The sequence below is a fragment of the Haliotis asinina genome, chromosome 14 (assembly GCF_037392515.1).
Source record: "Haliotis asinina isolate JCU_RB_2024 chromosome 14, JCU_Hal_asi_v2, whole genome shotgun sequence".
Classification (NCBI taxonomy): Eukaryota; Metazoa; Mollusca; class Gastropoda; order Lepetellida; family Haliotidae; genus Haliotis; species Haliotis asinina.
The window spans coordinates 30055867-30078788 of NC_090293.1; the positions used below are offsets into that span (position 1 = coordinate 30055867).

The window sequence follows — 22922 nt, forward strand, 5'->3', positions numbered from 1 at the left end:
GTGTCGTGAAACTGTTGAAGAGTACAAACTCCCACTAGTATTTATCGAAAACGTACAAAATATATACAGATTAATCAACTTCAGTAGACCTTCAACCATATACAACTGGAAATATTACTAACGAAATATAAGCAAACTGCGAGTTGTTTTCATCTGATTATGTTGTATGATACTTTCCTAAAATACGGGCATCATTTACATACAGAAGTTGTTACTCGCAACAGTTTCACGGAACTGAATATTTCTTACATTTGGCCCAAGTTATAAATGATGAATTGCTTTAAATGGCAGGATGAACTTTTATTTAAAAGTATTTTTCTTCAAGACATCTTCATCTCTTGTTTAAAAGTCGCAGGCTATATTTACTTATGAGAAGTTGATGGTCTGGTTATTTGGGAAGTGACGTACTGTTTATACTGTTATAAAATAACGAACTGGAGTCGACTCAAATGTCAACTTATGCCCCGATATCATGTACGTCGTTGATAAGCAAGCAAGAGTGTCTACGTGACCAAATTTGTGTCGGCAGATAGGGCAGAAGAAACAGGAAAATTCCTACATTTGAAAACATGTCTACACTTTGGTAATTTAATAAACGGTAATATTATAGCTAAGTTAATAGTCGACGTTTCCTTGTAATTTAATTGATATCACCTTGAACTCTATATTGCATTATTTACAAACACAGATAAACTGTGACATAGTTTGGATATGAAAATGTTTCATATGTATGAATAAGTGGTTAGTTTACCACTCTGCAAGCGCGTAGAAACAGGTTATCACATCTTGCTTGTACTATTGATTTTGATCTTTTGACCACTGACGCTCATGTACTAAACAGTCACTCTAACACTTCGTCTCATACAGTTTATGTCACAAGTACTATCTATCATACACATGTTGAGAAAACATCATAGGAATAGGTACAATTACAAACAAAGGATAAACGTCTACGAGGCAAGATATAGAATTTCGAGGAACAGTAATGTGAATATACACACCTCTTGTTAGAAAACTGTCGTCCTGTCATAAAAAAGATGTACAACACACACGAATATGGCGTTGACATCAAGAATAGGTCATCAATTCTCTTCCGGGTCAAAGGGTGCCATGATGGTTACATACGACTGTATGATGGACCCGACTTCGGCTCAGCTAAGAACGCCTACATTTTGCTTGGTGGATGGGGAAATGATAAGTGTTTGATGGAGCCGTGCAGTGCTTGTTCAACCCGATACTCTCAAAGATACCCATACTTGAATTGTAACGAGATGAGGCCAATGTGGGTCAACTGGACTGGCAGATTGCTTAGCATCGGTGAAGGAACTTACGTGGGAGAACGAACCTTCATGTTTACTGAACAGCAAAGGGACTTTGACGTCCAGTATTTTGCAGTTGGATCCGGTTGGAATGCAGTATTTGACTGGGAATTCGGTAAGGAAAGCCAACAACTTGTGTGAGTCTTGATTTGTTTGTAGACAGAATATCTACTTCTGTCCTCAAGTGTTGTATGTGCTTTTGGCCGAGAAAGTCTTTGTGGAAATAATTACCCACTGTCGATAATATGATGGCCGTTGCTACACTTATCAAAATTGTGAGTCAACTCAAAATTCTGTCGTTTTTTCATTATCTTTTACACTAAACAATACTGTAGTTGTATAGTGGTACTTTGTAAATAATCGTTTGTGTACAGTTTGGATAAATGATGTGTGTTCTATCTTTATTTGATAAAATATACACAGAAATGATACAAGCTACAAAACCATTTGCATTATAAAACACATCTGCTAAATGCGAAGTGACTTGTGCGATGCCAGTTATATCTTAAGAATGTGTTCTAATAACTTTCAAACGGTAAGGCTATCAGATGTTTGTCAAAAGGTGAGTGCACACTGACCCACCAGTGGAACCCGTCACAAATACACGCAAAGACAAGTAAATTCTTCACACCGAAAAACAAAGGAATACAAGGTCATTCCAAGTCTAATGTAAAAAATGTCTGAATGTATATAACTCTTTTTGAAAGTCTTTTCCAGCCACATTTGAGCACCTGTCCCCTGACAAGAGTTCGCCCCATTGTTTTCAAAAATTGTGAAATTTATTCACCAATAGCTAGACATACTTCAACATTAAAGCAAGGTTGACTGTTGACCAGTTACTGGACTTTGTGGACAGTTCTTTGCCATTTTGATTCTTCACACATTGATCAGTCTGTAAAACATGGGCTGTACAACTATGCTCGTTCTTTAGATGGCATTAACTAGTGATCATAACAATATCACCGCTGCACGGAAAAAGTCAAAGTGGGTATTTATCGTTTGTTATTATCTGTTGTACAAAACAATATTGCGGTTTCATGGTCCACCGAGGGAACCTGTCGCCAACAGATGCAAAGGCACGTGAACTGTTCTCGTGGACAAATACAAAGGCATGCAAGGTCACTTCAAGTCACAAGTCCAAATAATGCATATTGCGCTTTTTGAAAGGCTTTCTGAGGCCTTGAATGTAACCCTCATCAAATAACATTTTAGCAAGACTCCGCCGACAATTTGATATGTGATATGTGGAGACTGGAACTTAGTTCTTAATCCTTCCATTGACTTAGAAAATTATAAACATATTAATAATCCAAAAGCAAGAAAGGTATTGTTAGATAATATAGAAAAGTATGATTTGATAGACATTTGGAGGGAGAGAAATTACGATGTTAAAAAGTACACATGGTGGAAAAAAACCCCGAAACAACAGTCCAGACTTGATTTCTTTTTAGTTTCACAAGATTTAGCAAACATGACAAGTGACTGTTCCATACTTCCAGGATATAAATCTGATCATTCGGCAATTACTATGTCCTTTTCCAGTGAACTTCATAAGGAACGGGGTGGTGGATACTGGAAATTAAATACATCATTACTATATAATCAAGACTATGTAAATATGGTCAAGGACATGCTTCTTGAAACAAAATTAGAATACTGTAACTGCACTGAGGATGAACTAGGTCATACTGAGGACTCAAAATTACAACTTAAAATAAGTGACACATTGTTTTTAGAAACATTTTTGATGAAAGTGAGGGGGAAAACAATATCATTCTCTTCCTACCTAAAAAAAATCAAGACTGAAAAAATGAAAAATTTAGAAAAAACAATCTCTGCAATGGAAGAAGAAATCAGAGAAAATTTCCAAACAGTGTGTGAAACTAAACTTGCTGAACTATCCAAATGTAAACTAGAATTTGAAAAATTAAAAGAAGCTGAAATAAGAGGTATACAAATAAGAAATAGAATTCAGTGGTACGAGGAAGGAGAAAAAACAACCAAATATTTCTGTCATCTCGAAAACAGAAATTATGCCAGTAAGCTTATGAATAGTGTCATTAATGATAAAGGAGAAGTAATATCAGATGGTAAGGCTATTCTATATGAGCAGAGAAAATTTTATGAAAATCTATATGCATCAGGTGGTACAATAGCAAGTAAATATATTGAGATATTCAATGATGTTATTACACCAAAACTAACAACTGTTGAAGCTGAAACTCTTGAGGGTGGCATTACAATAGATGAGATAACACAAGCTGTTAAATCAATGAAAAATAACAAAAGCCCAGGAATAGATGGTTTCCCAATAGAATTCTTTAAATTTTTCTGGAAAGATCTCCATATTTGGGTTTGTAGATATATATCAGAAACATTCAGGCAAAATATGTTAAGTCCAACAATCAAAAGAGGCGTCATCACATGCATTCCAAAAGCTAACAAAAATAGACAGTTGTTAAAAAACTGGCGCCCAATTTCCCTTCTAAATTCTGTGTATAAAATACTCAGTACATGTATAGCCAATAGAATTAAAAAAACTTTGAATACACTAATTCATGAAACTCAGACAGGTTTTATCCCTGGAAGATGTATTAGTGAGAACATTAGACTGGTATATGATATTATGTTTGAAGCAAAATTACAGGGTAAAAAGGGACTGTTGTTACTTATTGACTTTGAAAAAGCTTTCGACACTGTCTCTAAAGAATTTATAATTCTAACAATAGGAAAATTTGGCTTTGGACCTAATATGGAAAAATGGATCAAAATATTAATCAATGATCCTACATCTTGTGTTATACAAAATGGTCATCTATCTCAGTTTTTTCACAATGAAAGGGGCTGTAGACAAGGCGACCCGGTCTCTCCCTACATATTCCTTTTAGTGGCAGAAATTTTAGGAACAATGATCCGTAACAACAGTGCAATAAAAGGAATGACGTTGAATAATACTGAACATAAAATTGGACAATATGCAGATGATACTGAATTATTTCTTGATGGATGTGAAGAAAGCTTAAGCATAGCAATTGACACCCTAAATAATTTCTACAAAATGTCTGGTTTAAAAATAAACGTAAAGAAGACTAAAGCAATATGGATAGGCTCAATGGCAGGTAGTAACATGATGTTATGTCAGGATCTTAAGCTTGATTGGCACAGTGGGGATTTTGATGTACTAGGAATAAAGCTTAATCCTAAGTTGAATAACCTTTGGGTAATTAATACAAGAAAAAGACTAGAAATTATTAATAGAACTCTTGGGAATTGGAGAAAAAGAAATTTGACATTAATAGGGAAAATAACGGTTATTAAAACTTTAGCACTCTCATCATTAGTGCATATATTCACTTCACTCCCAAATCCTCCAAAGGAATTCATTGATAAATTAAACAATATATTTTATAAATTCATCTGGAATGATAAGCGCGATAAGATAAAGCGAACAACACTTATTAGAAAATATGAAGAAGGGGGACTAAGAATGGTTAATATAGAGGTATTCATTAACTCATTAAAACTGTCAGTATTAAATAAATATCTCCAAAATAAAAACACTAGCCCTAGTACCTTTCCATTCAAGGATATATTTCTGCTTGGAGCCAACATTGAAAATTATGTGAAAATAATTAATCCCTATTGGAAAGATGTGTTGGCAGCATGGGGAATATTTTATAGAACACATAAAACTGATTTTACAGATATTAATCAAATCTTATCTGAACCCCTTTGGTTCAACCATCAATTCCAAAATAGTAATTTTATTATAAGACATTGGTATTTTAAGGGTATTCACTCTATAAGAGACTTGTGTAATGATCAGGGTATTTTGTCATTTAATGAACTTAAGAAAGCTTACAAAATCAAAGGCACAGTTCTTGATTACTACCAGGTTCTTTCAAATATACCAAGAAAATGGAAAGATACTATTAGAAATAATCTATTGATTGTTCATAATCACTATCTCAGCACACCACTGATATGTTTACTTTCAGCACCAAAGAGGTCAAGATATTTCTATGATAAGCTTATAAGTACTGAAACTTTCCCTTCTACATGTGAAAAATGGCAACAACTCTTTGACACTGTAATCCCATGGGAATATATTTTTAAAGATTATAGAAGATGCACAAAAGATACAAAATTGATTGACTTTCAATTTAAATTTATTCATAATATTATATACACAAAAAAAGAATTACTGAAAATGAAATTAGTTGATGATGAACTTTGCTCTTTTTGTAACTTAGTGTCTGAAAATTTGATACATATTTATTGGGAATGTGAATGTGTGAAAACATTCTGGTTGAAACTGAAAGAATATATTGACAATAAGACAACAGAAACATTTACCCTGACAAAATATACAGTCTTAATTGGTGGAAATAATACTGACTTAATGAACCATATACTTCTTGCTGGTAAAAAATACATTCATGTATCAAGTATTAAAAACACCAAGTTATCACTGGATGCATTTCTAAAAATACTGGGTGATATTTTCAAAACTGAAAAGTTTATTGCTACTAAGAATAATAAAATGTTACCATTTGACAGAAAATGGTCACCACTGCTGCCATATATCCAGTATGTATAACTTTTATCCATATGAACTTTTGTCTTATTATGTACTTGTGCTGTTGCATCATTTATTTGTGTATCTGTCTACTGAGTTGAATGGATAATAAAAAAAAAAAAAAAAAAAAAAAAAAAGACTCCGCCGACAAGAGCACATGAAATTGTTTCCGAAAGTTGTGAAATGCATCTAAGCTAGATCTGCTGGAATTATTGCTCAACAACAAAGGAATGTGACTGTTGAAAGGTTATTCGGCATTGAGAAATGTTCTTTGTCACTTCTTTTCACATTGATCTGGATTTAATACATACATTGTACACCTATGTTCTTTGTTTAGATGGCTACCCCGGGAATTACTTTGAGCTTATGGTGCCTTATGGTTGGAGTACACGCCAAATGTTGTCTTCAGTGACGGCCGCTTCTATGGTAAACTGCATCAGAAGATGTCAAGGCATGATCAGCTGTAGGTCGGTCAGCTACCAGAGCACAACCGGCACCTGTCAGTTATATTTTGAACGGCCACGACCCTCTGATATCAATCCTGACAACACTTGGGAAACATGGACGGAGAGAAACATGTGAAAGGCACTCCTTATGACTTTACTTGGTATGGCAACGAAAACCCATGCACTGGGTCATTCGTGACCCGCTCTTGCTATTCAAACCAAATAGCGACTTGTGCGCCCTCGAAGGAATTCATATCGTGTATGGGTATCAGGACTACTTCAAACAAGAACGAGAACTCTGATTTATTTCAATATCAATAAACAATACTTCAGCAATCACAATGTCATGCCGATAAAGATTTGTTGAAAACATTCCAGTGACCTGTGCCTATTACACTGAAGGAAAAGGAAGTTTTATGGATAGCCAAATTCTTCCTTAGAATGATTGTGACGTTGGACAGTGGGGTTTATTTTCCTGATTAGGCAATTAAGTGAGTGAGTGAATTAATATTTGACGTGACATGGCAATATTTCAGCCATATTGTGACGAGAACCATTAAGATTATACATAATACTGAATGGTAAATAATCTGTCAACGAAGGATAGATATTTAAAACTAGTAATTGAATCTGAGACAGGTTAACAATAGAGGACTATTCAATATAAAAACGGGCTTTAGATCGCCAACAACTGAAGGTAGATCACCATACCAGGGTCCATGAGGACATACAGTACATTTGCTACATGCATGGACCCTAGTTCCATTTACACCATTCCCTCAGTCACTGGCGATTGTACGAAAGTTTAGCCAAATTTAAAAAGAACAAATATGCTACGTTTAAAATCGGGTAAGCAAAAATTAAACTGTGAAAGATTTGGGACTTACGTACTCTCTCAGGAGGACAATAATTTAACGATACTTTAAGCCCCTTTTAGGATACAACCGCTAATAATACCAGTTGCGAATTTATACCACCATTATTAAAATACAGTCTATCTACAACACATTAATAAAAATTCATTCATGAAAAGTCATATCTTTTTTTAAAAAAACCCAACAATAATTGAATGAGAACTGACAGTGGTGAAAAGATCCTTTACAATTTTGCCATTGAAATATTTATCCCTTGTGATGGAGAATTCAACACACTCAAGCAGTATATGCTTGACCGTGACTCTGTCATCACAAGGGATACAAAACGGGGGATCTTCACCTTTCAACAGCTATGCATGTAAATATCATGTGTATCCAATACGGCACTGTCCCATGATGACCTGAAATCTGGACTGACAACCCAAGTAGGTATAACCAATGTAGGGTGCAGCAAGATCGGCCATTGTATTCCCAGAAATGCCAAACTGACTGGATAACAAACAAAAAACGACGTCGTATTGGCCAGTAGCAAGCTCTTCATACAACTGAATAATTTCTATTAAAAGTGGATGTTTACATGATACGTTTTTAACCGCCTGAAGACAAGAAATAGAGTCGGTATAGATTACATATTGTTTATGTTTAGGGTGTCTTTGAATATACATGTATTTAAGAGCCGTTAAGACAAGAAATAGAGTCGGAATAGATTATATATTGTTTATGTTTAGGGTGTCTTTGAATGTACATGTGTTTTAGAGGTTTGCTTCAGCCGTGAAACTACTATCCAGTAACCTAGAAAATATTGTTCTGGATCCAATGACGGTGGACAATCGACGTCTAAACATCTCAGCCCTGGTTCGTGTAGCCGGCAGAAATCTGTCACGTAGGTGACGTAGGACGATTTGACGATCTTCTGAGAGTTTGTTGTAGACGACCTCGCAAGTCATACATAGTACGACGGCTTAATCCAATTGACCTTGCGACATTGGCGTACGAGAATATATTTTGGATACATATGTTTTCCAAGATTGACGTTTATTAAGTTAACACTTTCACCGCGCTTTAACATTTAGAGGCTGAAATTTGTTGCATTTATGCACCATTGGGTGGCACCGAAAATATTGTTCTGCCTTTTTCCTTGCCTTACTATCGTGTTTGCATTCATCGTTGAACCATGGTTTTCGAATGCGTGGAACTGCAGAGGACTTTGGAATATACCCATCAGCAATGTTATTTAGTTCATCAGAAAAGCACTTGATAGCATTAGGAACATCAATACAATGTTCGGGTTTAAGTTTGTCAGCACACTGTATAGCATATAAAGGCCAGTTAACCTTTCTAAAAGTCCACCTGGATGATGGAGGGGTGTCAGAGGGAGTCACACGTTGAATATGTTAGGAAAATGGGCACTTCCACAGAGGTCATCGTGGACTGACCTTCACATTCATTTAGTAAGCAAGTCAAGGGCTGAATATGTTCCTGTTCCAGGATGTAAATATGTATCTGCACCATCATTGCATAACCATAAATTATTATTTGAAATAAAGTCTTCAATAATGTTACCTTTAGTGTTTGTGGTCGCACTCCCCCAGAGTAAGTTGTGGCCATTCAGATCGCCCATGAGTACACATGGTTTGGGAAGTGTTATTGGGGATCTACCCCCTTGACTTTCGAGACGGTGACAGACTATGTGCTTTTCAGACACATTATTAGGCAATTAAAATAACATTTGATTTCAGCTGTAACAAATCCAAAATCGAAGCACAAAGTGGCAGAAAATACAACTGAAGACATATGCTTACGTGTCTGTGTTTGTCTGTGTGTGTATGTGTGTGTGTGTGTGTGTAGTTGTGTGTGTGTGTGTGTGTGTGTGTGTGTGTGTGTGTGTGTGTGTGTGTGTGTGTGTGTGTGTGTGTTTGGATCACTTCTCGTTTATGGCCCTATCCTTATTAAAAACTTTAAACGCAACGCAATTCTCTTAGCCATGTTCTTTGTAATACAAATTTACGAGATATATTTCAAAGAAAAGTACCACACACCCGACTAAAGATTGCCCGTGATATTTTATCAAAGAAGCCCAATCCTTAGGGTTTGGGGTTTTTGAGGGTTTTCGGATATACGATAGCAGTCATCGATAGATTGATTGTCTAAGATGCTACCAGTTGCACCAGTTGTTCTGGGTTCCACACTCATAAACGGTCGCCGAGATGAGCCGTAGCTCTGTCGAATTCAAACACGATTATACCATTCTTCAGGTAAATATATTCAGTCTAGTTTGGAAACTTCACCATCAGTGCCTTGAGTTTAATATTACCATCACTCTCTTTATTGCTTTAATGACTGTTTTTGCACTCAACTATATTTGACTTTACCTGCAACCGTAATACCTGTATTGTGATTTGTATTAATTCGTAAACGTTATTCACTTACAAGTACAGTAAGCGTTGTTTATTACATCCCAAGACACGAATAAATATCCTCAGGATACAGGTATGTGTTTATTTCATTTCCTTAATGTTTCTGCATTCAATAATATATCCAATATCAAACAGTGAGCGTTTGATGTGTTATTCGTGTCATTACATATGTACAATTTTCCCATTTGGAAATACTGTGATCGTTTCTGTTGAATATTCCACTTCCCTATCCACCGAATAAATGTGGTGCAGCTCTATGTGGGACCTAATACATACAGTCAACGAAATGAAGCTCTGACTGTCCTGGGACGTTCGCTCGTCACGTCGAAGAGCCGGGTTCGATTCCCCACATAAGTACAACGTGTGGAGCCGATTTCCGGTGTTATAATCCATGTTATTGTTGGGATATTGCTAGAAGAGGCATAAAGTAAACTCAGTTTGACGTTGCCCAACACAGCATCAAACAAACATTTTATAATGAAAGCTATTAAAATGCTATTTCCACTTCATTGAAGAATCTTTTACAAAGGCATAAATCAGGAACGTCTGAGAGTCACAGAACACAGGAGGGGTCAGCGAGGTTCAATATCGGGTAGGTCCACCCTAAGCCCTGATACATGCCTGAACCCGCCGAGGCATGAACTGACACAAACGTCTCAAAACACGTCGTGGGATTGTTGCCAGTGGTGCCTGTGTCAACTCTGCAACAGTTCATGGCGGCACGATTTGAGTTCGAATCCGTCGTCCAAGTTCATCCAACGGGTGTTCAATCGTGTTCATGTCTGGAGACAATGCAGGCCAATCCAAAACACGGACATCCTGATATTGCAGAAAGTGTCTCGGTTAACCTGCAGTGAGGTGCTGTCAAGCTGAAAGACCAGCTGTCCCCGGGTGCCATTTCGAGCCGGCAATGGGAGTTACGCTGGACGAAGGACATTGTTAACATAATTTAGGCTGCCTTGAACCACGTTGACGTTGATACGACCCCATTTCATGACTGTTTGTAGGCTAATACGATGTTGCTGTGTCCCAAATGTTCCCCTTGCTGTATCAAAAGCTGTCTGTTGATGTCGGATGTCAGGGTTTTGAGCAGCGGTTGTTACAGGTGGCGCACCAAGTCGGCTTCGATCGGCACCTGTTGGCGTGGTACTGAAACGGTGTCTGAGACGAGCAATAGTAGACGGATGAACATGAAAGCGTCGAGCGACCGCCACTTCCAATAGCTTTGGCTGAAACGACCAGAGTACAGGGAATGCATGTGCAAAACATGCACGGAAGTAAACAAACAGGAAGTCATGGGCAGATAATTCTGCCTCCTGCCCAAACCCTAAAAATGTGGATCATCTATTATACGAAATCTGACCCATTATAATTGTTATTCAAAACACTAAACATTGTGACCCAATAATAATTATTACTGAATTAATAACAAAATATACAGAAAATACATACTCGTAACAAGGGACAGATGCGTAGCTTAGTGGTTAAAGCGTTCGCTCGTCACGTCAGGGACCCGGGATCGATTCGATTAGGTACAGTGTATGAAAAGCCCATCTGCAGTATCCCCGTCATGTTGTAAGAATATTTCTAAATGCGGGGTAAATCTAAAATAATTCCACTTCCCTATTTCGTACTTTCGGAATTCAGTGAGATGTGCGCATGCGCTGTGTCACCATCAGTACGCTTGAGTTGTTAATCAGTCTAATTAGTTGTGGACTAGCTCCGTTAATTTCCGCACTTATTGCCAGTTTTAGGAGTCATACCGAGGAACGGACGGTGACAAGTGCTGTCATTGGAGTGTGTTTCGAGATTCGGGACGGCGATACCTGGATTCTGAGGTGCCTGGTTTGGTTATCCCAGATTTGTTGTGACCGATACGGCCAAGGGTCGTGGTCAGCCAAAATGGCGGTGGCACCGAGTGTGGCCAATGAACAGGTCATTGAACCTGAAGTCGACAAAGTCGGACTGTTTGATTATGTGGACCATCTCATGGAGATTCCCACAGATACAGACACGACCTCCAACGGAGGAAAGTCTACAAATTCTTCCAAGGGAGGAAACAGACATAAGATTGAGCGACCCAAAGCTGGAGGTAAACCTCCCATGGGGGAGACCCGTGGGGTGGAGAAGGCACTTAAGCGGCTCGCTGACGGCCAGGCAGAGCAGTCACAGACCATGGAGAAAATTGGGTCAGTACTTGAACTAATTAGCAGTCGACTGGCTTCAGGCGGAGATTCGCGGAATCAGCCGAGCACTTCCGAATGCATGCAAGATGGCGGCGCCCATGATAGTGCGCAGGAAGGCGACAGTGAAACCGATGTCGATGATATGGATATACTTGTGGAAAATTGCATGAATGCAGGTGGCCCTAAGGACAAAGAGCAGCACAATAATGACGACTGTATCGATATCGACAGTCTGATGGCTGACATGAGAGAGTTTTTTGACGATGAAGATGATACGGGAGCCGACATACTCAGTGAGCTTGCAAAATCCATCAATGATGGTTTAGCAAAGAGCCCAAATATGGAGAAGCTCAAACCATTGATGGATAAGTACAAGAGGCCCAGAAATACAGAACTCTTGGTAGTTCCTCGGGTTAATGAGGAAATTTGGAATGGGGCAAGGCCTCACACGAGAGGTCGTGATCTCAAGCTGCAACAGACCCAGGGTTTGCTGGTTAAAACTGCAATTCCCCTCGTGGAGCTTATGAACACGTTAATGAATGCTGTAATGCAAAAACAAGCTGTTAACCCTAAAGAACTTTTGGCCAAAACGAAAGATTCTCTTCGCCTGCTTATGGGAGTCCACACGGATATAAATGTGAAACGGCGAGAAAACTTCAAGCCCGACTTACAAGGCCCATACAAGAGATTGTGCGCCCGTGGGATAGCTACTACTACTAAACTCTTTGGGGACGAACTCTCAAAGACCATTAAAGACATCAATGAGTCAAAAGAATTAAGCAGGAAATTACATGGGGACAAAACACCCAAAGGAGGGTTTCAGCAGTCATTTAGAGGAGGTCTTGGCAACAGATACAAGCCCTATGACATTTCCTTCAGGGGCCACAAGAAAGGCTACCCAGTGAAAGGAAGAGGTGCTCATTTTGGCATTTCCGATCGGGGAAGCTCAACCACTACACAGGGCACTCACAGACAGGGTGGTTTGTTAGGCAAGCGATTCGGCTCAAGACACGACCGGCAGAAACAATAACCACCTCAAGTCCATATGAACAGGTGAGCCACAGTGTTTGGAATGAATTAAATGTGTTGACCTTGAACACGCTTGACAATTATAAGGCAGGGAAGATTGCCTTGCATTATGAGAACTGGCAGGCTATCACGTCAGACCCTTGGACACTATCATGTGTTAAAGGCGCCAACATTGACTTCACGTCCCTACCTCAACAAACGTTCGTCCCTACACCCATCTTGTTTAAGGGGGATGAGTGGGAACAAGTAGACAGGGAAGTTTCCAGCCTTTTTGAAAAGGAGGTAATTGAAAAGTGTGAACATGAAGAAAATGAGTACATCTGTAATATATTTTTTAGACCAAAACGGGACAATTCCATGCGAATTATTTTAAATCTAAGACCATTAAATGAGAATATTGTGTCTCCACACTTCAAAATGGACACCTTTAAGACTGCCTTGTACCTTGTGCAGAAAGACTGCTATTTTGCATCTGTTGATCTCAAGGATGCTTATTTCTCTGTGCCAGTTTGTGGAAAAGATAGAAAATACCTACGTTTCTATTGGAATGGGGTGTTATACCAATTTACTTGTTTACCCAATGGACTCTCATCAGCCCCTCGAAGTTTCGCAAAAGTGCTAAAACCAGTGTTTTCAGCTCTAAGAAAGAGAGGATTTTCAAACACCTCTTATATTGATGACTCGCTACTGGTAGGGGACACAAGAGAACATTGCAGTGAAAATGTGCATGAAACAGTAAATACTCTTGATAGTTTAGGATTTACTATTCATCCTGGGAAGTCAATATTCCAACCAGTGAAACGCATCACTTATTTGGGGTTTGATATTGATAGTTCAACAATGACTGTGAACCTTACAAGTGAGAAAGTGGAAAAAATTAGAAATTTGTGTTTGAACTTCCTTGGGAGAAAAAACTTGTCTATTAGAGAGATGGCTACTCTGATAGGACACTTAAATGCAAGTGGACATGGGGTAAGGTATGCACCTCTATTTTACAAGCATTTGGAGATAGTCAAAAATAGAGCATTACAATCAACAAGAGGGGACTATGATGGTCCTGTGACTTTGGATGATGATTGTGTTAGTGACTTAGAATGGTGGATAGACAATGTTGGGAAATATCCCCAATCTTTAGAAGAGAATCAGCCTACTTTGGTGATAAAATCAGATGCTTCTCAGTCTGGTTGGGGAGGAGTATTGCAGGAAGAAAACAAGGATGATAGGAAAACTAGGGGACTGTGGTCAAGCGAAGAACAGGAGAGCCATATAAATGTGCTTGAATTGCATGCAGGTTGGCTGGTCCTTCAGGCGCTCTGTTCTGATCGGTCTAACACGCACATCAGGTTACTACTAGACAATACCACAGCAGTTGCCTATGTTAATAACATGGGTGGAACTAAATCCACTTGTAATGATATCACAAGGAAGTTGTGGAAATGGTGCATGACACGAGACTTATGGATCTCAGCAGCCCACCTCCCTGGGGTGAGCAATACTGAAGCTGACTGGCAGTCAAGAAATGCCACTGATGATAAAGAATGGAAATTAGACCCTTCTGTGTTTAGAAGACTAACAAGCTTCTTTGACATACCATCTCGTGATCTATTTGCCTCTAGACTAAACAGACAACTTAGTCGTTATGTGTCATGGTACCCTGATCCAGAAGCTGAAGCAGTGAATGCTTTTTCATTGTTTTGGGGACATTCATATGATTACGTGTTTTGTCCTTTTAGTGTTATCGGAAGTGTCCTACGGAAGATTCAGGGAGAAGAAGCCGATGTACTGATGGTGATTCCTATCTGGACAACACAACCCTGGTTCAGCATAGTCCTACAATTACTGACCGACTGCCCAAGGATACTACCAAGATCACCAGACCTTCTTACTCTGAGCAACCGTCCAACAGCCAGACATCCCTTGTACAAAAAGCTGAGACTAGCAGCCGTCAGGTTATCAGGGAAGCAGTACAAAGTGAAGGAATTTCAGAACAAGCTACAGACATCATTCTGCAGTCATGGAGAGATTCCACACACAAACAGTATGGGGGTTATCTCCAAAGATGGATGCTGTTTTGCTTTAAAAAAGATGCGGATCCCTTTTCACCTCCTTTAAGGATTGGGTTAGACTTTTTGGTGAAACTATATAAGAGTGGTTTAAGCTATTCAGCTGTGAATACTGCAAGAGCAGCTTTGTCTAGTGTGATAGTTGTAGAGAATAGTGTAGCGTTTGGACAACATCCAAAAGTGGTGAGATTAATGAAAGGTATCTTTAATCTCAGACCAGCTTTGCCACGTTACAATGTTACATGGGATGTAGGGATAGTCCTTAATTACATTAAGAGTTTGGATGTCCGTGCATCCTTGAAAATGTTGACATGGAAGTTAGCAACATTGCTGCTGCTTCTTTCAGGACAGAAAATTCAATCCCTTCACCTTATTGATTGTAGGAATGTGAGTGTGTCAGACAGTGATGTGAAAATCAGATTTGGGGACCTGCTGAAACAAAGCAGACCTGGATATCATCAAGCTGAGCTCACACTCAATAGCTACCCAGATCAAGAACTGTGTATTGTGCACACTATGAGTCAGTATTTGAGAAGAACAAAGGAACTTCGTGGAGCACAGACAGTTTTGTTCATTACCACGACTAAGCCACACAGAAGGGCATCAAAAGACACAATAACCAGATGGGTGAAGACTGTCATGAGAACTGCTGGGATTGACATGACTGTGTTCGCACCGCATAGCATAAGATCAGCTTCCACAAGCAGTGCATGTAGACAGAGAGTGCCTCTTAAGACTATTCTGCAAACTGCAGGCTGGAAATGTGACTGTGTGTTTGCTAAGTTTTATCACAAGCCTGTTTCTCAAACGGGTAGTTTTGGTGATGCTATATTAGAGTCAAGTGTGGACTAGACCTTCGTCAGGTTGACATGTACACAAGCACTGATATGCTCAGGAAGTTGCGGTAAAGACATATTAGAGTCATGTCGAATAAATACTTGAATTTGAGTTATATGTAACTGTATACTGATTTGAAATATTGTGGTTCCTGTTATACATGTTAATATCAATAAACATGTTCTGCGAGATTACAAATCTCTTTAGTGTGGATGTGATTCCTGCTCTAAATATCTCACTGAATTCCGAAAGTACGGAATAGGGAAGTGGAATTTTAAAATTAAACGAGACTTACCTGTAAGTTGAAGTTTGATATAAATTCCACTGACCTATGGAGTACTGAGGGATTAAGTGCCCTCCACTCCCACCCTTGGCTTCAAGGAATCACATTATTGCTTTAAAGACTGATGACACAGCGCATGCGCACATCTCACTTAATCCCTCAGTACTCCATAGGTCAGTGGAATTTATATCAAACTTCAACTTACAGGTAAGTCTTGTTTAATTTTAAAATTCATTCACCAAAACTACGGTCGTGGTTACGGTACTGACAGTGTTTTGATCCCAGAAAATTCATGGTTGGTGATGAAAGATGGAGTAGATTAGAAAACAAAGACAGAAGACATAGACTTGCGAAGATACCAACAACAGTTTCCCGACCGACTGTCAGTGTTAGCGGGACGACGGCATAGGAATCAAGATGCACAATATCAGTGACGGCAATACCTGCAAATTCTACCTTGTGGCATTTTCAAGATGGCCACCAATTTCAAGATGGCCGCCAAAGTCATTAAAATGATTATACACACAGATATTTTGTCAATAATTATGTCATGTGATATATCAAATAAAAGCTCATTGCACAAGGAATCTAAATATATTACTTTTAACGCCACACATACATAAGACAATGAAAAATGCAATGATAACAACACATTAGATGCTTGTGCTTTTGGTCAAGTTTATTAATATGTCTACAATGGTTGACTTAATACATTTTCAGCTGTTATTGATGAACAGAATTTCTATCCTCTCAAGATAGATGCTTTTATCTTTTTCTTGAAAAATATTACCATTGAATCCATGTGAAGGTGATAAGTATATATGATATGTTGTCTGGTAAGCAGTACAGGAAGTGCATTTCTCTGAGAAAAACAACGTCACCGGTGGGACGAGAAACTATGGCTTTCATCATGATTTTTCCAAAACATTTAAGTAAATTTTGATTTTGAAACAATTCAGTGACTTTATGGAACAAATAAACTAGAAAAGATGTGATATTTGGGTGAACTTTATTGAAGTACGATTTGAAAACTGACAGAACAACATAAAACACAACATACTGATGGAAAGATGCTGAATGCCAACCTGTGGAAAAGACATTCAACCAATCGTGTTGAAGTTGGTGAAAAGGGTCTTCATGGTCTTGTCCGAGCAAGTATATCTGGTCACTCGCATACATAGTACGGGAAAGTTCTCCAAAAGAACCAGGAGATAGGAACACCGACTGTCCACTGGACAAATGAGTCGGTTCTGTTGTAGCTTAGACAATGAAACGCCCGTTCTATGCAATGATAACATTGTGTTTTGGAGTATCGGTTGAATATTTCTGTGTATGGTTTGTCCACCATATACACCAAAGATCACACTAACAGAGAGAAGCGTGACATTAATGCTCGTTAATATTTAATTTGTTTCCTTGACTCACTGCACGTGTGTTTGTCGCTATCCATACCGGATAGTGTTGTTACGCTGGGAAGAAGCGGGTAACACGAGAGCTACGTTAGAGCTTTTGGACAAAGATGGGATTCTCTATCCACACTGTTGCAGGTAATTTCGTGTTTTGTCAGAATCAGTTTTCAAGACTTTCCGGGTTATACAAAGGGACTATGAACTGATGTTTAAGAACGTACCAGAGATATTCACGAAACAACAGTGGCGATTCATTATTTTGTTCCATGAAATATAAATGACAACTAAAGCAGGACTTTTGATCATATATTCAGGGCGTAAAAAATAAAGGTACCCTATGACATTTGGATGTTTTATGATAATTTGCAATGTACTTATTTTGAAATTGAAAAAAATAATACAACACAACTCACCATACATTCCATCGTCAGTAAACTTTACTTTATTACTGGACGGATTGCCTAAATAACAGAGAGCATACTTGTTCTATGCACTGTTTGATTCCATGATGCGCTAACATATTTTCTCTTACCACAAGTTCGTTAAATGTTTCTGTTTCTTACACGTGGTGAAGGAATAAGTATGTATGTACTCCTTTGAGACAGGGCGTTAAAACGAGGGTGTACTCCGAAACGTTGTCTTCCTCATATAAAGAAGCTGACATCCACAGAACTCTCTTCTTTAATTTTAATTGGCACTGGGTATACTGAGAATAGCAACACCAAAGGTATTAAGAAGAGTGGAGACAACAAATATGTTGTGAGTTTGGATAATTTGTTTGTGATCTAGAATAAAGTTGGTGAAATTGATTTCAAAGACAAGCTGCACTAGTTCATTGGTTAACGATTGTCTAAAACGTCTTCAGTAATACAGAGGAGGAAACAAAATTACGCTTATCATCTTCAGTATACAAACTGTTCTCTCAGTTTAATACAGTTGGGAGCACGCATGTCCCTGTAAAGAATTACATATTTTCAACCTGATCTTATTTACAAGGTACTACTTTCTTACATAATGTTCTTTTTCCATAAATAAACAAATAGTGTTGTTTTCTGTGTTTCTTTTTCTGATCATTTCAATTAACTTCAATTATTTGCTCACTGATTCAAGCTTATTTTTCATTTTTTGTTCATTTACTCGATATTCATCTACTTAAAAAATTTCGAGGTTTTAATCCTTACCTATTACTTTATTTTCTCGTTAAAGTTATTTTTCAAAATCAAACTATGAGCATTTGTTCGTGCAAACACAAGGACAAGAAATATTATTGCTGTCATGCTGTTAACTGCTCATTATCAGTACATAAATGTTGCTACTCAGCCGAACTTCCTCGTATTAATAAACAAAGTACTCTCTGGTGGCAACAGTAAGGCAACAGTGTTCATTGTGTGTTATATTATCCGTCTGATATTTTTCTCCACGGTTAAGTGGACACTCTATAACAGCAAATCTAACGCTATAGATTTGTATCCAGTGATCATTGCCATGTGATGCCATTTCATATTGCATAAGCTTCAGTGTTCTTTCAAATGATCAAGATACTAAAATATGATTGTGATATCTTCTCTCGTCCTGACTAGCATGATACTGCACCTAAAATGGGTCATAATGTTTTCTCTCTTACTGGCTGTTGACTGTTGAAAAACAAGGTATAGTCGTGATGTCTTCTTTTGCACTCAAAGTCGTTTAACTGTTCCGAAAACACCATAAGGTCGTAATGCGTGACTTCATCCTTACCCCCTCTAACTGGTGTGAAAACAAAATATCGAAATGTCGTGATGTCCTCTGTTGTCCTGGAGGTCGAATAACTGAAGAGAAAAAGAGAGTATGGTGATGTCTTCTTCCTTGCCCAAAGGACGCTTATCTGTTCAGATAACTTAAGAGGGTCGTCATGTCTTCGCTCCTCCTGAAGGTCGATTAGCAGTTCCCAAAACTCAATGGGGTCGGAAAGTCGAAATTCATCCTTATGACCAAATAACTATTCTGATAATAAAGTAAGGCCGTAACGTCTTCTTTCATTCTTAGGACCAGTTAACTGTTCTGATAACACAAGGTGCCAAATGTCTCTATTCATCCTTACGACCAGACTGTGCCTAGCGACGACATGGCTGGTTTGTTTCTTGAATCAAGGCATTGTATTCCCGCTAACACAGAATTGTTTTGAGTTTTTTTGTGCGAGTTTTGTTTTAAGGTTTTAAAAACGTTCTGACGAAACGAGTGCCAGAAACATTAGAAATCTTCTAAAAAGTTTCAAATACGGTTCCATGGGGTTTCCCTAACGTTTCAGAAAGGTTTGGGTTGAAACTTGTTGCGATTGTAGAACATAAGAAACAATATCATCTTCTGATATCACTGCAAGGTTAGATTACCAACACTTAGTGTTTTGAATCCCGTAAATAAATACATCCACGTAAGTAAATTTGTTAATTGTCATCCTTTATTATTAGTGAAAATAAAACAAAACTATAATATGTTTTAAAGAATACTTCATTTCATTAATACATGTGGAAAATAATCAGTCATATTTGTCATAAGACTCTTCTTGCGTTTTGGATTCTGAAATTTCTAGAAATTCTATAAATAATTCCTGTGACTTCACTCTCGATGATGCTAGATTGTTCCTACCTACACAATGTTTATGTGTCGTGAAACTGTTGAAGAGTACAAACTCCCACTAGTATTTATCGAAAACGTACAAAATATATACAGATTAATCAACTTCAGTAGACCTTCAACCATATACAACTGGAAATATTACTAACGAAATATAAGCAAATTGCGAGTTGTTTTCATCTGATTATGTTGTATGATACTTTCCTAAAATATGGGCATCATTTACATACAGAAGTTGTTACTCGCAACAGTTTCACGGAACTGAATATTTCTTACATTTGGCCCAAGTTATAAATGATGAATTGCTTTAAATGGCAGGATGAACTTTTATTCAAAAGTATTTTTCTTCAAGACATCTTCATCTCTTGTTTAAAAGTCGCATGCTATATTTACTTATGAGAAAATAACGAACTGGAGTCACCGACTCAAATGTCCCCCGATTTCATGTACATCGTTGATAAGCAAGCAAGAGTGTCTACGTGACCAAATTTGTGTCGGCAGATAGGGCAGAAGAAACAGGAAAATTCCTACATTTGAAAACATGTCTACAGTTTGGTAATTTAATAAATGGTAATATTACAGCTAAGTGAATAGTCGACGTTTCCTTGCAGTTTAAATGAAATCACCTTGGACTCTACATTGCATTATTTACAAACACAGATAAACTGTGACATAGTTTGGATATAAAAATGTTTCATATGTATGAATAAGTGGTTAGTTTACCACTCTGCAAGCGCGTAGAAACAGGTTATCACATCTTGCTTGTACTATTGATTTTGATCTTTTGACCATTGACGCTCATGTACTAAACAGTCACATCATACTAATAGGTACAATTACAAACAAAGGATAAACGTTTACGAGGCAAGATATAGAATTTCGAGGACCAATAATGTGAATATACACACCTCTTGTTAGAAAACTGTCGTCCTGTCATAAAAAAGATGTACAACACACACGAATATGGCGTTGACATCAAGAATAGGTCATCAATTCTCTTCCGGGTCAAAGGGTGCCATGATGGTTACATACGACTGTATGATGGACCCGACTTCGGCTCAGCTAAGAACGCCTACATTTTGCTTGGTGGATGGGGAAATGATAAGTGTTTGATGGAGCCGTGCAGTGCTTGTTCAACCCGATACTCTCAAAGATACCCATACTTGAATTGTAACGAGATGAGGCCAATGTGGGTCAACTGGACTGGCAGATTGCTTAGCATCGGTAAAGGAGCTTACGTGGGAGAACAAACCTTCATGTTTACTGTCCAGCAGAGGGACTTTGACGTCCAGTATTTTGCAGTTGGATCTGGGTGGAACGTGGTATTTGACTGGGAATTCGGTGAGTATAACCAACAACACCGGACTTTTATATAGGTATTTTCACCATTTTGCAAAATGGTCACAATTTTACATGTTGGATCGAACGAAACGTTTGTCTAACAATCGTTTGTTACTGACCTGTTACTCACAATCGCTGTGCTCATAGGTGTATCTAGTATTTTACGTATTGACACAATATGTACTTCTGTCGATATATATTGCACCTGCTCCTGGCCAAGAGGACCCTGGTGCAGCCAATTATATAAATTTCATAATACAATACCATTTATAAAATGGTCATTGCTTCGAGTTTAAAGGCAAAGTGGGCACGTGTCGGTGCTTTGTAAATAATGGCATGTATACAGTTTGGAAAAATGGTGTGTGTTTCTTACTGAACTGATAAGAAAAACTGACAAATGCACAAAGCCATTTTCATTATCATACATAATATGTGTTAAAAGCAGAGTGGATTGTGTGATCGATATGATGAGGATATGTTTTAATGGCTTTCCAATGGTAATGATATCAGGTGCTTGTTAAAGGATGAGAGCTCCCTGCCCCATCAGTGGAACCTGTTGCAAACACATGCAAAATCAAGTAAACTGTTTACTTGGAAAAACAAAAGAATACAAGGCCATTCCAAATCACATTTCAAATAATGTCTGAATGTATGTAACACTTTTAAAGCCTTTGAAACCAACTGTTGACAGGAGTTTGCCTTTTTTTTAAAATGTGAAATGTATATACCAATGGCTAGACCTAGTTGAATATTGCTCGACAGTACAAGGACAGTTGGCTGTTGAAAGATTGTTGGACTTTGTGAACAGTTCTTTGTCACTTCACGCATTGATCTGGGTATAAAACGTAGGCTGTACAACTATGTTGTTTGTTTAGATGGCTACCCCGGGAATTACTTTGAGCGGGTGGTGCCTTATGGTTGGAGTACACGCCAAATGTTGTCTTCAGTGACGGCCTCCTCTATGGTAAACTGCATTAGAAGTTGTCAAGGCAGGATCAGCTGTAGGTCAGTCAGCTACCAGGGCACAACCATCACCTGTCAGTTATACTTTGAACGACCACGAGCCTCTGATATCAATCCTGACAACACTTGGGAAATTTGGATGGACAGAAATTTATGAAAAATGTGACTTCTGACTTGTCACTGGGTATTGCGACATTTATCACATCTTGTCCCTTTCCGTAACCTCCAAGACTTGTCTCTTCCATTCGTGACCAACTCATGTTATTCCGGGACAAGTGGAATAGCGACTCGTATCCTTCTGGAAGGATTTCATATTGTCGCATGATCATCAGGACTACTTTAAACAGAAACGATACCTCAATCCCCGTTTGATTCCAGTGTTTGTTAATACCACCGAAGCACTCGTACATTGTATTACTGTTGTTGTTTTCTGACTATATTTGAAAGCGTTACACCTCTTCGACACAACAGAAAGGTGAAAAACATATTTGCTAAAAATATATTCTAATCTTATTATTACCAGATGTTCACCTTATGTTTCCAAATTTATTAATCATCTAAT

At 38.2% G+C, this 22922-nt stretch overlaps 3 protein-coding genes across 3 annotated transcripts; all 3 read left to right on the plus strand.

The window, feature by feature from the left end:
• Positions 1-1037: 1037 nt before the first annotated feature.
• Positions 1038-6480, plus strand: LOC137260640 (uncharacterized). The gene is made up of 2 exons (XM_067798243.1): positions 1038-1434; positions 6236-6480. Exons 1-2 carry the CDS (start codon positions 1038-1040, stop codon positions 6478-6480), a joined length of 642 nt encoding a protein of 213 aa, XP_067654344.1.
• A 5058-nt stretch (positions 6481-11538) lies between these two features.
• On the plus strand, positions 11539-15938 carry LOC137260744 (uncharacterized). Its single transcript, XM_067798323.1, has 2 exons — positions 11539-12875; positions 14585-15938. The coding sequence occupies exon 1, from the start codon at positions 11539-11541 to the stop codon at positions 12850-12852; it is 1314 nt and encodes a 437-aa protein (XP_067654424.1). The 3' UTR covers positions 12853-12875; positions 14585-15938.
• Positions 15939-21000: 5062 nt separating this feature from the next.
• Positions 21001-22517, plus strand: LOC137260639 (uncharacterized). The gene is made up of 2 exons (XM_067798242.1): positions 21001-21397; positions 22273-22517. The coding sequence occupies exons 1-2, from the start codon at positions 21001-21003 to the stop codon at positions 22515-22517; spliced, it is 642 nt and encodes a 213-aa protein (XP_067654343.1).
• The last annotated feature ends 405 nt before the right edge of the window (positions 22518-22922 follow it).